The sequence below is a fragment of the Bufo bufo genome, chromosome 1 (genome assembly GCF_905171765.1).
Source record: "Bufo bufo chromosome 1, aBufBuf1.1, whole genome shotgun sequence".
NCBI classification, from domain to species: domain Eukaryota; kingdom Metazoa; phylum Chordata; class Amphibia; order Anura; family Bufonidae; genus Bufo; species Bufo bufo.
Genome location: NC_053389.1, coordinates 482,375,064 through 482,390,230, shown reverse-complemented (window position 1 = coordinate 482,390,230; position 15,167 = coordinate 482,375,064). Strand labels below are relative to the sequence as shown.

Sequence of the window (15,167 nt, the reverse complement as noted above, 5' to 3'; positions counted from 1 at the left end):
TGCTGCCACGCTGACGTCAACACAATACTTAAAAGGACACAGCCAACACACATACAGACAGGAACCCAGATCCATAGCTGCATTAAATAACAGAAGGAAAACAACATCGACTAAACATCATATAACATTTGCTTAGGACCACAAGGGTGGCTCTCACTGGCGGATGGTATAAAAGTAGGAGGATGACTCCAGCAGACCATGGCTGAAGTACCCCTCTGACTACTGCTCTCAGCAGAGGCTAAATAGCCCATGTAGCCACACCCACACAGACACACCCAGTGCACACACACTAGGAAGGGAATTAACCCTTCCCACACCAGGGAAGGGAAGACAGCCACTTAAAGGGGACGTGCACCCATAAATAAACCTCGTGCACAAACAACAATCACACATACAAAAACACCAAGTCAGGTGCAACCGCATGCACTTGACAGCAAGCTGCCTAGCAACCGCTCAGGCCGCTATACTGCCAAAACATCTGAAGAACATGTTGCCAACGGCAACCACAAGTGAGGCAACATACAAGCGGCCCTCACCTGTGGTTGAAACAACCACACGAGACCGCAGGCAACAGCCTGCGGTTTAGGAGTCACAACCATGGTCGTGACACATGGTTTAATAACAATTCTTTGATGTATTTTTTGTTCATTTCATTTGGGCTATTAGTTTGATTTAGGAGTGTTCTGGCGTTACTACTAGGCCTCCATAAATTATTCTTTGTCATTTTCTGAGGTACTGTTTGGTTTTACATATAAGCAGACATTTCCAGCACATCCCATCAGTGAGACAATGTAAGCTCACAGATCACAATTTCTGTCTGATGGCACAGTGTGTCACGCTGATCCCCCAACCTTAGAAAGACCATATATACTCAGCTCAGTAGACACTTTTATTTAACAGGGGAGAGGAAAACAAAGAGCATGTTGAAACATTACATTGAATGTTACATAGTTAATACGGTTGAAAAAAGACATAAGTCCATCAAGTTCAACCAAGGAATAGGTGGGGATGTGAATCCTAGAAGGAAGTGAGACTCAGATATACCTTTCATTATATAAGGAATGCCCTTGATCTGCTCACTAGCCCTTTAAAGGCACTGGAATTAAATGGGGTAGAGGGTAAAACCTACTATTTAGGTATAAGCTGTTGCTGGCTCATCTTGTAGAGCTGGAAACTGCCTACTTGTGCAAAATCCAATGAAGTGTGAACACTTTCATCAATCATAACTATAGTTCTGTCCAATAAAATCAAACACAATTACTCCAAGATATGGCTTCATTGGAGGATGTCAGATCTTTGGAAAACAGATCTTGCATCTGGACAGCATTCACATGAAACACAATATAATACTTGTACATAACCAGAATCGCAATCATATATTCCGAATCTCAGATATGGTAAGAAGTGGTTTGAGACATTTGTGTACTAGCCTGTACTAAGGTGTCAGTAGGTTCCTCATGAAGGTTCTCAAAGGACTGGGAGAGACTCCTGTTTTGGCAATCCACAAGAAGAATTCTGCTGTCCTGTTCTGACCTGTGATAAATAAGAAAAAGATTAAGCCGTAGTTAATCATGTCCAAAAATAATTAAAAAAGGAAGAAACAGAAACTACTTTACCAATCATAAGTACTGAAAATAATGCATACCTCCTACTTCCTTAAAGGCTATGCACACCTTCAGAGGCAATTTTTTTTAGGATTCCATTTTACTAATTTTTGGCTAAAAATCTTTTTTTCAATCGGCTTTTATTAACAAATATTGAGCCATTCTGTCACAAAGGGTTAACTGTTTTTCTAACTGTGTGACTGGTACATTCACTTTGTGCCGGTCATCTAATAAACCTTATCTCTAATTTACTAAGAGGTCATAAACACTTACTTAAGCCTCATTCTTAGGCCTCTTTCACACGAACGTGTGCGCTCCGTGGCCGTATTGCGGACCGCATTTGCGGATCTGCAATACACGGGCACCGTTCCGTGGGCATTCCGCATCACGGATGCGGACCCATTCACTTAAATGAGTCCGCAAATCCGAAGATGCGGAACAGAAGCACTACAGAGTGCTTCCGTGGGGTTTCGGCCCGTACTTCCGTTACGCAAAAAGATAGAACATGTCCTATCTTTTTGCGGAACGCGGACCCATTAAAATGAATGGGTCCGCGATCCGCTGCGGTTGCCTTACGGTTGGTGTTCGTGGATTGCAGCCCGCAATTTGCGGGACGCACACATTCGTGTGCAAGAGGCCTTATCAGTAAGATAAGTACTGAGCTATAATGAGTGTTTAGAAGGTCATATAGCCAAGATAAGGCACCCATCTGCTCCTGGTCTGACGGAATAAAGACAGAAAGTCCAAAGGGTGCTACTAGAGCCTCTCAGCCCTGTACAGAATAAAGGGCTCCATATTTTTAATAAAGACCAATTAAAAAATTATTTTTAGCTCAAAATGAGTACAATGCAATAATAACAAATTGCCCCCAAAGGTGTACATAGCCTTTAAAGGGAATACCTCATTATGTTTGCCACCCTATCTGAATAATAAAAGACTAGACCCCGATTATAGCTGTGTGTCACTTGCTGGCCAATATGCAGTAGAATTCATAAAATTACACTTCATTAGCCGGTGCACAAGCAAGGAGATGTGCACACTCTAAAGAGTCCTCCATATTCATGAGCTGTGGGAAAAAATGGTTGCTCAGTGACAGGATCAGGTCTCTTTCACTACTTCTTACTGCCATCAGAACATAACATATTCCATTTAAAGAGGCTATCTGGTTTAGAATACACATTTTCAGTTAAGGAGGGGGTCTACCAGATGCGCCAGAGCATCCCATCCACGACTGATTTCTTTCAATGGATACTGTGAAATAGAGCACTTAGTGCCAAGATCACAAGCAAATTACAACTGGTCGCTGGGGGTCCCCAAGCAGGAACACTTTCGTGATCATCAAAGAACCGCACTAACAAAAAGGAACTGTCCGAATGTATGCATGTTCCACTTGCTTCACAGGTTATGCTGTAGAGCAAAACACCAAAGAAAGCAAGAGTTTCTCGTTATAATTATTTGATTTTATACTTAATACAAAAAATGATATGCCGCAATTCACATGGTCATAAAAAATTTATTAAAAACAGGTGACCAGTAATACCCATAGGCTTTTCTGGGTCTGCGTTTTGCGTTTTGTTTTCAAGGTGGCCATACAACTTTGAGCCGTCTTCCAAATGCACATTCGGTCAGACCAGACTGGATTACCTCCCTTGGGAACTAAGGATTGAGTATGAGGAAGTCCAACATGTCCAATCCTTCTTTCCACCATCATCTGCCATCAGGGGGACTACCTGTCCCATCCATACTAGTGGTTTTGACAATATTCATCTAATGTGTTAAGGGACCTGATAGAAAACCATAGAACAAAGCTAGGTTTAAACTGACCAGTCCATTAAGAAACAGTAAGAAAAGGGGCGAGGACGCCATATTGTTTCAGAGTTAAAAAAAAAACTCATTCTGAGAGTGCGTGTTGGCAGAAATAGGGTACTCTTAGAGAAAACGAGCAAACACACCAAGTAATCTTGAATGCCTTAAAGGGGTCGTCCCATAAATAATGTTCTACAGTTTTCAAACCAGCGCCTGGATCTGAATACTTCTGCAATTCCATGTAATTTAAAAATTTTGTATAGCTACTGAGTTATTCATTGAAATCTATCTGTATAGCGCCACCTGCTGTTTGTCCTTTTTCTAATTTCTCTGTCCTGCCTACTGAGATGGCCACACATGCTCATTTTCATCCTTCAACTGAAACCAGCAGCAGCAGACAGAACACGCCGCCTGAGCTGCCAGCTCGAAATAAATCTAGCACAGCAACTGAAGCAATAAATAGGGAGATCTCTGGAACCATGAGAGTTGCAGAGCTGGTTCTAGCTTTTGTTACAAAGAGGTTGCCATGTACTAGATTCTGCAATGATTTCCATTATGGGATAACCAATTGAAGGATCCCCAATGAATGGTCAGTGAGCTTTTCATTCCTCATGCAGCTGTTTATTCCATGTTTTATTCCTGTCAAATGAGGCCTGAGCTATGACTAGTCAACATACGGTGTCAATTAGGTTCCCTGGTTATAAAGGGCGCCATCAATGTTCCTGTTAAGGGCTTTTCCCATAGTAATTATTACTAAGGGAATGCATTGGGTGACACTTCCTGAGCCACCTAGTCCCTGTTTAGATCTATACGTGTCACTCATGTGTCACACACGTACATGTCGGGGAGGAATGCAAGATGGCGGCCACTTCCCAATGCTGCATATGTCCATAGTGTTCAGTGAACACTACTTTTATACTACGGAATAGCACAGTCATCAGGTAGGAGCTTTAGCTGCAGAAAAATCCAGTCAAAACTGACAAAAATCATGTACATTTCTGAACATGTCTAAAAGAATAACTGTCTTTGTTGTCCACAGCATCCAATCACACCACAACTTTCATTTCATATTCTGCTCTTGAGAAATGAAAGCTGTGCTGTGATAGGCTGCTGTGGGCATTGCCCCCTACTGTTATTTGGTATTACACTACGGTTTCCACATGATCGCCCATGACACAACACCAGCTGTATATTATTTGGGGAAGGAAGGGGGGGGGGACTGGCTGCCGCACACCGCCGAGCTCAATTTAAAGATGTGATGTGGAAATGAAGTGACGTAAGCTGTAACTAAAATAAAGAAGTGAGGGACTTAGTGTCGCTGCCATATTCCTTTGTGTCAGGTAGCCCGGTTAGAACATGCACACAAGCCACATTTAATCTGAAGCATCTTTGATCATTCAGCATGTTGAGGAGAATAATGAATAAAGCATCAATGTAATTTGTAATAAAGATGGTCGATCCCTATGGAGAATGAAGTCACTGTACGTACAGCATTAGAATGCTAATTAGACCATGAACACAAGACAGCAGCAGTCCTCAACGGTAAAGCTTTCCCTAAGTATCTTCAAGATGCTCCCACTGGTAGACTGTTTCTACAAAACATGACCTATTAAAAATCATATTCAAACGACTGGACCTTACAACGATGTGCCAACAGTCTGGTCTGCTGTATAAAGAGGTACCCCATAAATGTCTGGTCACACTGGAGGTGGCTGCTAACGGTTGCCTTGCCGATCGGAGATCCTTCACGCCAGAGGTAAGACTACCACCTATCATACGTTTATAACGTACCACGAGGAAAAGTTACCCGTTCCTCAGCATCAAAAAATAAGGCATAAAGCTGCAGAGAAATAGGCCAAGGCCTTCCAGTTTATTGTGAAATCTGCCTTACACCCTACTTCCACTTAAGACGACAACTTAATTGTCTCGCTTCAGCAAATGGCATTTATCATGTAGAGAAAGTTAATACAATGCACTTACTAATGTATTGTTATTATCCATATTGTCTCCTTTTCTGGCTGGATTCATTTTTCCATCACATAGTACACTGCTCGTTTCCATGGTTACTATCACCCTGCAATCTAGCAGTGGTGGCTGTGCTTGCACACTATAGGAAATAGTGCTGGACTATGCACACTCCCGCGATCCCGGCCACCAGAGAGGCCGGCACTTTTTCCTATATTGTGCAAGCACGGCCACTGCTGCTGGATTGTAGGGTGGTCATAACCATGGAAACAAGCAGTGTATAATGTAATGGAGAAATGAATCCAGCCAGCAAAGGAAGCAATATGGGCAATCACAAAACATTAGGAAGTGGCTTGTATTAGCGTTCTCCACATAATAAATGCCACTGGCTGAAGTGAGACAACCCCTTTAAAGATACTGGGCTCTGAAACATGTATAGCTGTTAAAAAGCTGGTACTGGGTAATGGAAAAACTGAAAAGACAATCAGCATTAATATTTTTTATGGACATGTACATCTAAATATGGGACCTTCAGGTAGTGATAGGTGGCAGTATGCAGAACTGCCAATTCAACTAAGGACTCTCCTAACCAGATCTACACCTATCAGTCAAGCATCTCTCTATCATCGGTAGCAATTGTTACTCCCCCATATATTGTGCATCGCCAGTGTAAGAGGTCGATACAAAGGAGTGCTAATTAATGCATTTATCGTCAGTCGCCACTCATGATGACAAAACATCAAGCAATGCAATACAAGTATAGAAGCCTATATCTGTCTTGAGAGACAAGATGGACTGTCAGCTCAATAAACGATCAGATTACAGACTGCCCACTGAAGTTTTCAGAGTTTTTTTGAACATGTATGGCCAAAAGCGGGTCTTTGGAGTAGACACCCGGACTAATGTCTGTGATCGGTGATCAGATGCCATGGTCAAATGTCACCATGGCATTGGTGAAAATGTAGGAATGCCGCCCTCCTGCGCCGTCCACACTGAGATGGCGGAAGCTGTTGCATGGTAATATAGGCCAGAGCCTCAAAAGGTATATTCCATTGCAGATGGCAGCACTGCATTGGAATATACTGAAGTTTATATTGAGTAATGGATCACTTTCCATTACTGAATAGAAATGGCAATATAATGATTGAGTGTTATAGCTCCCTAGGGTGACTTAAAAAAAAAAAAAACAATAAAGAAAACAAAAAAAAATGTAATACTATTAAAATACATATCTTATATGGGGAACGGAGTAACAGTAAAAAAAAAAATATATATATATATATATATATATATATATATATATATATATATATATTACACATAAATGACTGATTCGCCATTTTTTCATTGCTTCACTTGAATAAAAAGTGATCAAAAAGCCTTACCACCCCAAAATGGTATAATTAAAAACTACAGACAGTCACACAAAGAATGACAGCTTAGTAGACATTAATATCAATTATGTTATGGGGTTCAGAATATGGCGACAAAAAGTAAAAAATAAATTATTTTTTTTTTCCAAAATTGCATTTTTTTCAGTATTAAAACACAAAAATAAAGACTATATAAATGTGGTATTGCTGTATTCGATCTGACCCAGAGAATGATGAAGGGCACAAGTCCGTTTTACTGCAAAGGGGAGTAAAAACTGTGGCAGAAATGCGTTTTGTTTTTTTCCCCCCAATTTCTCCCCATTTGGATTTTTTTTACCAGCTTCCCACTACATTGTATGCAACAATAAATGGTGCCATTAGTACAACTTTTCCAACAAAAAACTGAAAAATAAAAAAAAGTATGGCTCCAGGAAGGCAGGGAGTGAAAAATAGAAACGCAAACATTCTCAGTGGCTGAAAGGGTTAGAGATGATCTGTCAGCTCTCCGGATGTGTCTGTATTAGTATTTAGTTCTAAATTGTGCTGTTCCTCTGTTGTTCCACCCAGAAATGTATAAATACACATTCTCTGTGTCAGAGGGGTGCTTTATTCGTACATAGTTTATTACTGTCAGCACTGCTTGGACCATATGGCAGAACACTCTGAAATAGTAATAACCAGTAGTCAACTTATTTATGTTTCTTAGAGGAATAAGCAAGGAATGGCACAACACAGATCCAAAACGTTCACAAAAAAATGTGTTCTCTAAAAAAGACACATCAGGAGATGGCAGGTGCTCTTCATGACATTTATGAATATAATTTTACAGCACAATAAGTGACTGAAGCACACTGCTGCGAAGTTCAAGTAGCCCTCATAGAAGAAGCTAAAGATGTTCTGGGCTGGTCACACCACACCCCGTTCCTCCAGATCCTTTAAAAAAAAAAAAAAAAAGAAAGAAAAAGAAAGAAAGACAGACAAAATTGGTGTTTTCAGAAATCATGGAAAAATATCCCTGCAGATTTCTATAGAAAACCCCATACGTGATGATTAGTCATTGAGGCTTCTGTGCAATTTTCAGCGAAATATGGTTTCACCTAATGCTGACCAATTATGGACGGGATGACTGGAAATGTGAGTCTGATATGCCATGTCTGATCAATGGAACGCCTCACCACACAGCCAGAAAAGCGTTGGTCAAATGTGCATGTAAAGTACACTGTGATCACTCCCAGGCTGCAATAGAATATAGTACTATGAAAGGGACAGTAAGGTTCTCTGCCAATACTAATATGAAGAATTCAACATCGGGAGTGAAAGCTGTCAGTAGGCCATACACATTAGACGGAAGGCAACTGAATGCTCAACCCCCTCCTCCCCAAATGCATGCTCGGGTTCGGAAGAGTTAGAAGGGAATGAAGGTGGCCATACACATTAAACAGAATCGGGTTGATGGTTGAGTGATGGTTTTGCAGACACGGCCATACACATTTTAGTCCATACCGGCCATACATGTTTAGTGACACCGGGCGATGTATGAAATATCTTTCAGGAAACATTCTCTCATTCCTTTAAAAGAAAGATCTTTTGTCCATCTATCGGCTAGAAATTTCGAACACGGATGACCTTTTTTTTTTTGCAGATGATGATGGTCTTTCATAGTTTGGCAAAATGTTACCCAATGAACCTGGTTGAAATCGGCCATTTTTTATCAACTTTAGGCTACATCCATACATGTCTGAAATACTGCGGATCTACAGGATTGTACAGATGCGATTTTAAAAATTCTCATCCATAAGATGCAAACAAAATCCGCATCGTAAACTGACCAGCGGTGTGGATTTAAAACCTGTAGCATATCAATTTAGGCTGCGGTTCTCCTCTGTGGATTTCACCCTTTACAATACATTTCGTGGAACTTGCAGCAAAACCCTCAGCAGGCTTTTCCTTTCAATTTCTGCATGCGCTTGTGGATATACCCTTAGGCTTGGTTCACACCTGAGCGTTTTACAGCGCGTTCCTACGCGCTGTAAAACGCTCAACAGGCAAGAACCAATGATTCCCTATGTGAATGGTTCTCACCTGAGCGTTTTACAGCGCGTACGATCGCGCTGTAAAACGCCCGACGCCCCAAGAAGTACAGGAGCTTCTTTGGGGAGTCTTGTCGCGCGTTCCCGTACATAGACTTCCGGGAACGCGCGACAAAGGGCGTTCGCTTGTTGCCGGAGCCGCGTCTGTAAACGCGCTATACAATCGCGCATACATTGTTGCCGGAGCCGCGTCTGTAAACGCGCTATACAATCGCGCATACAGAGCGCTCCTTCGGTACGCTCAGGTCTGAACCCAGGCTACATTCACACGACCGTGTTTTGCGGTCTGCAAATTGTGGATCAGCAAAACACGGATACCGTTTTGCGGACTGCTCATGGCCGGCGCTATATAGAGAATACCTAACTTTGTCCGCGGTTGCGGACATAAATAGGACATGCTCTATAAATTTTTGCGGGGCCGCGGAACGGAACAACAGATGCAGACAGCACACAGCGTTGAAATGAAATGAATGGGTCCGCACCCGCTCCCCAAAACTGTGGAATGGATGCTGATCCATTTATACGGTCGTGTGAATGTAGCCCTAGTCTAATGTGCACTGGCACCTTAAGACGCAGTCAGACACCTCTGGGAGGTGGCTTATCACTCCAAGAACAAAGGATCAAACATGCTGGAATCTTATAGCCCAGTTCTTCTCTCCCCCAACATCTGTCAACAGAGAAGAGTTGAGAAGCCTCCACACACTTAGGGGGTCATTTACGAACAGATATACACCACTTTTTGGCATATATCTGTCGCAACTTTTTCCCCTTTTCCACTGCTCACGCCAGGTCTAAAAAAAAAAGGGGGGGCATGGCATCGGCGGGAAAAACTAGTGGGCTTTCAGACCTATCTTATTTATCATTTTCTACGCCTGTTTTAGCTGTAGAAAATTGCCTAAATCTATGCCCGCAAGGGGGGTGGCGTAGAGTTAGACAAGTGTAAGGTCCGCTTAAGGCTACTTTCACATCTGCGTTTTCCTTTCCGGTTTTGAGATCCGGCAGAGGATCTCAAAACCAGAGGAAAACTCTTCAGTTTTGTCCCCATGACAAACCTGAACAAACCGGAACGGAGTGCCCCACAATGTATTCTGTTCTGTTTTGTTTGCGTTCCCATGCCGGACACAAAACCACTGCAAGCAGCGTTTTTGTGTGCGTCATCGGATACTGATCAAGACGTATCCGGCATGAAACACAATGTAAGTCAACGGTGCCAGATCCGCTTTTTTGGACAAAATGAACAGATCTGGCACTTAAACTATTGTAAGACAATGGCGACGGATCCGTTCATTTTGGAGAGAATACAACCGGATTTGTTAAGAATGGATGAAGACGGTTGTATTATTGACTGGATGCGTTTTTGCTGATTCCCTGACGTATCCAGCAAAAACGCAGATGTGAACGTAGCCTTAGTTATGTAGAGGCTGGCGCCTCTACATAACTTAGGTGGATGAACCGCCAGCGCAGGAGGGAAGAAGACCGGCTAAATAGCCGGTCTTCATAAATGTCCCCCTTAGATCAGCTAGCAGTTTCGATCTAATGCGTATGGCCAACTTCAGACCAAAATGATTACACTGGTATTATCTTGTGTAGGAATTGCAATTTAGACAAGTGATTATTATGGGTGATAAATAGTTTTCAGACCCCAATGAGAGGCATGAAGATAAGGCTACATGCACACGAACGTATTTTGTTTCCGTGAGTGTTCCGTTTTTTTTGCGGATAGGATGCAGACCCATTCATTTCAATGGGTCCGCAAAAAATGCGGACAGCACACTGTGTGCTGTCCGCATCAGTATGTCCGTTCCGCAGCCCCGCAAAAAAAATAGAACAGGTCCTATTCTTGTCTGTTTTAGGCATTGTTACAATGGATCCGCCCCAAAAAACGGATGGCATACGGATGTCATCCGTTTTTTGGGGCGGATCCGCAATTTGCGGACCGCAAAACACATACGGTCGTGTGCATGTAGCCTAACACTTATTTTAATGCTAGAAAATAATATTTACGCAAAGCTTCTACAAATTAGAATAAAACATTTGTTTTCCAAGCCTATTTCTAGTGTGGTGGGTCTAAAATAAAAATAAAAAAGCCGGTGCCAGGGCTACAAGGTCTAATTTATCAGTATTTCACGTCCTTTGTACAATCTACAGAGAACATCACTGCTCTTGGGAGGCTAAAAAAGAACAAAAAAGAACATTAATAATAATACTGGCCCCAGAAAACGCAAAGACATAATAGATAACAAAGGCAGAGGAAGCCTGCTTAAAGCAATCTGTTTATTCTGGTGCACAGCTCTATCAACAGTCACATATTACTCTCCTGGACTAAATGCAATCACACTGATATCATCAGCAATTGTTCTGCTAGGGGCAGGGAATGAATTTTCTTATTTCACTTGTACTGGGACTACCTTGAGTGTTATTAAAGTGCGAGATAGGATCTTTAATAAGTTTTATCTCTTCATTTTCAACACAACAGGATGGGGCAGTATTAGGAGGCGCAAGGAAATCAAACATAAGATTTCTATGCAAAGAGCAAGCAGTCCCTAGACTATTTTTTACCGCAAAGGGCTTTCAACACATTTCTAAAGATTAGCATAGACCAAGGCCAGGGGCCTCCTAGATTACTTCAGAACGAAAGAGAAAGTCACCTCAACACTCAGCATTGAATCTGAACCTTCATTTTAAAAAAGTGTAAGCTAACTAGCTAATACGGAATACAAAACCAGCGGGATACCTCCTGGACTCTGACCAATCTTAAAGGGGTTATCCAAACCCTATAATGCCTGGGTCCCTTACACAGATTGTACTTTCCTTGCTCTCCGTCACCCGTGTTGCTTCTGATGCCCACATGGCCGCCCCTGCAACTCCCCGTCGCGTGGACGAAAGCAGGGGGTAAGGATGCATGAACGTGCATGTGCATGTCGCCTCAGGGGCAGATGAAAAGAACTACTAGTGCCCCAAAAGTGCAAAGCAAGGACACGCACATGCATCCTTATGGGACTCTGTTTCTACTCTTTATAATAGATGATAACATGCACATGCACTTTTTTGCTGAGTTTAAGGCACTAGTCCCTCTTCCCATGTGGGGCTGGGTCTGTGCGCTATACACATGCATGTCGTAATCTGATGCACTGGCAGTGGAGATACATGTGTATATATCAGCATAAATTGTGGATATTTGTGATATATGTAGAGAACCTCTCCGTATGTGAAACAGGTCCTATATATGTATGTATATGTTACAAGCTTTGAGATATGCACTTGCACTTTTTCTAGCTACTTGTGAACCTTAGCTGAGGTATAGCTGAGTGTTGACCTCATTGCCCCCTTCTTTGTATGTAATCATGTTATGTCCCCTCAGGTGTAGTCCACCTTTTTATCTGATGTGATATATCACCCAATTAAATATGGATTTTTATGTATTGTTTAATAAAGTATATGTAAATTTTTACTATACCCGTCTAGTCTCAGTTTATCCACTACAGAAGTAGCAGAGCTGTGTATTTCCAGCGCCTACTTCAGCTGGAGCGCAGGGGATAAGATGTCAGATGATGAAATATTAATGGATTAATGGTATATGGCTCCTTTAGTAGTTCTAAATAATTAGAACAAACTAAAGTAGCTATTTTTTTTACAATAAGTTAGTCCTTCTCAACAGAGAACATTAGGAAACACTTTGCCTCTTGCCTAAGGTAGCCAGACTATACACTTTATAAACCATGGGCTACTTGCGTCGTATTAGGGGGTCTGCAACCTCTAGCTGCTGTGAAACTTCAACTTCCAGCATGCAAACTTGCTCGGCTGTTGTTAGAACGCCCATACAAGTGAAAGGAGGATTCTGGGAGTTGTAGTTTCAGAACAGCTATAGTGATGTATATTACAGATCCCTGCATTAGTGTATCACCGGTCAAGTTTGACCAATAGTATAAAGTGTATTGGGAGCTCTCATCTCTCCCCCCGACAGATGATGTCATGGGACTGAAGAATTGGAAGTACTGAATATTTTTGAAGATAAGCCACTTCTCCCCGTTGACAACACATACACTCTCGGCAGAACTGAAGATGCATGAGTTTAGGGGCTTCCGCAGAGACAGCTGCTGGATGAAAGATACTTTAGCTGACAGCTACTGTGTAAGGACCGCTTACTCAGGAAAACTGGCCATACACAGTACAGGGCAGGGTATTTTGGAATCCAACGTGCTTGAACCTTCTCTCCTTAACATATGCCATCGGGGAACAGCTGGCAGGCACTCAAAAACATTGGATGATCGGCCGGTCTAGCCATCATACATGTAAATGGATATGAGCAGCTTGAGATTTACAAGGTAGTATTGCTACCCAATGAGCCCCCAGAATCCAGTAGTAGAGAGAGAACGGCATACTTAACCTGCCCTATATGCTTAGAGGGAACCTGCCATCTTGTTTTTGTAAAATAAACTGCCCAAGGTATCTTTTCAGTCTGCTCATGTTGCTCCTGAGGTGCCTCCTGTTCCCTTTTTCAAACTTGTAGATCTGCTGAAAATCAGCTTTAATCCAGGCTCTCGTAGTATGCAAATCAGGCTTTTTCAAGTGAAGGAGGCGGTCACTTTCCTCCTTGAAGTCAAATATTGCCTGCCAGTTCCCCACCTCCTCCATCCCCTTGCCTCTGCAGATCTTGCACAGGCGGTGTTCTGTCAGGTTTCCGGGGGCATGCTCAGCCACATCTGGTGTACAGCGCTTGGCTTTAATGCACCTGCGCCACACAGCAGGAGAGTTCCAGCAATGTGTACAAACCTTCCAGAGACCACATGCCCACTGAAGCCAGGCGCTATACACAAAACATGACTGGGCATACAACGAGGCAAGAGGCTGTTACTTCCCAGTGATAGGGGATGTCAACCGAGGTGCCGGAGGCAGGGTCGAGGTGGGAAATGCTTGACTTCAAGGACCAAGGCGTTGGCCTCCTTTACTTGAAAAGGCTCATTTGCATAATATTGAGCCTGGTTTAAAGGGAACCTGTCACCACATACCTTCTTATCAATCTAAATAAATTGTGCGCTGGTCCCCAGAGTAAAACACTCTTGATCCCATCCTCATTGTTGCCTGCATTCTGGGGAAATTGTTCTTTGTCTCATATGCAAATTAACTGGTCGATGCAACAAGGGCGTTACCATTGCACTTCATTGCCCTGAAAGCAATGCTCCTTATTACCGGCCGCCCTGCCCCAGCTTTTAATGACAGGGCCAGGCAGTCTCGACTGGCCCTGTGTTGCTTCAGGAATGGGCGCACACGCAGTACAGCCCTGTTGCGTGCCAGGACTGAAGTCATCTGTACAACAACAACCACCACCATTTGTAATGTGCTTTTCTCCCCCCAGGAACAGCAGGATAGCTGAAGAGCAGGGTAGACACTCATTCCCCAGTATCTACTAGGGTCCATGTTTTACAGGAAGCAAATTAATCTCTAAGAAAACACTATTCTAGCACTAAACTTTATTTACGGGATGTTCCGGTAATACTTAAAGGAAATGTCTGCCCTCTATAGACAGAATAATTATAGGGGCTATAGTTTAGTCCTGCCCCTTTTCCATTCATACAGGCAAGATGGAAGGTATTTCTTCATTATGCATAGCATTAATCCAAAATGAGCACTTAAAAGAGTCACTGCGCATTTGGGAAGAAGTCCAAGATAGTTAGAATTTTCCCTGCTTAATAAACCAAGAATTTCACAGAGCAGCTACGTCAAGAATAACGGTATATACATCACACTGTGGACGATCCACAAAGACGGCAGTTGTCTGCACTTTGTAACGACGCTGGCTGCTTGATAGTGTCAAAATTATTTCATTCACAACAACACTTTGATCCGGATTTCAACGGCATATAAATTATTAGTAAGAAGCAAACATAAAAGGAATGCTACACATCTGACAATTCGGAGAGAACAACAAACCACAGAGAACAGGTACAAAAAAGAAGAAGCAACATGAAGTGAGCATGAAGAAACCAGCAGGGGGCGGACAGAGCACTTGATCAGAAACAATTAGAGGTTTTAGCACAGCGAATATATGTAATACTGCACCAAAGGGAGAGAACGTGCTTTATCTCAGTGATAAAAGCCTGGTTTACAGCGGTGCTGCATCAACGTAGCAGCATTAACTGTCTTCCCTTATAAAGCTAGACCGTAGTTGTTATCCTATTTACTACAGAAAAAATTAAAGGAGCCTCAGTGTTCTTGTGCAGTACTGGTATCACCTCTCGGAGAAGGACTAGACCAGTGACTGACTGCAGAGGTCAGGTGCCATTTACAGCAGGTCATTGCTAGCAGCCAATACAACATCTGACCTGGAT

General features: G+C 42.6%; 1 protein-coding gene across 1 annotated transcript in view; it reads right to left on the bottom strand.

Moving 5' to 3' along the window:
• Nucleotides 1–15,167, bottom strand: part of TBC1D15 (TBC1 domain family member 15) — a 113,258-nt gene that overhangs the window by 61,212 nt on the left and 36,879 nt on the right. Inside the window, exon 6 of the mRNA XM_040409989.1 lies at nucleotides 1,431–1,533. Within this exon, the coding sequence (XP_040265923.1) occupies nucleotides 1,431–1,533 (103 nt within the window). The remainder of the gene's footprint in view (nucleotides 1–1,430; nucleotides 1,534–15,167) is intronic.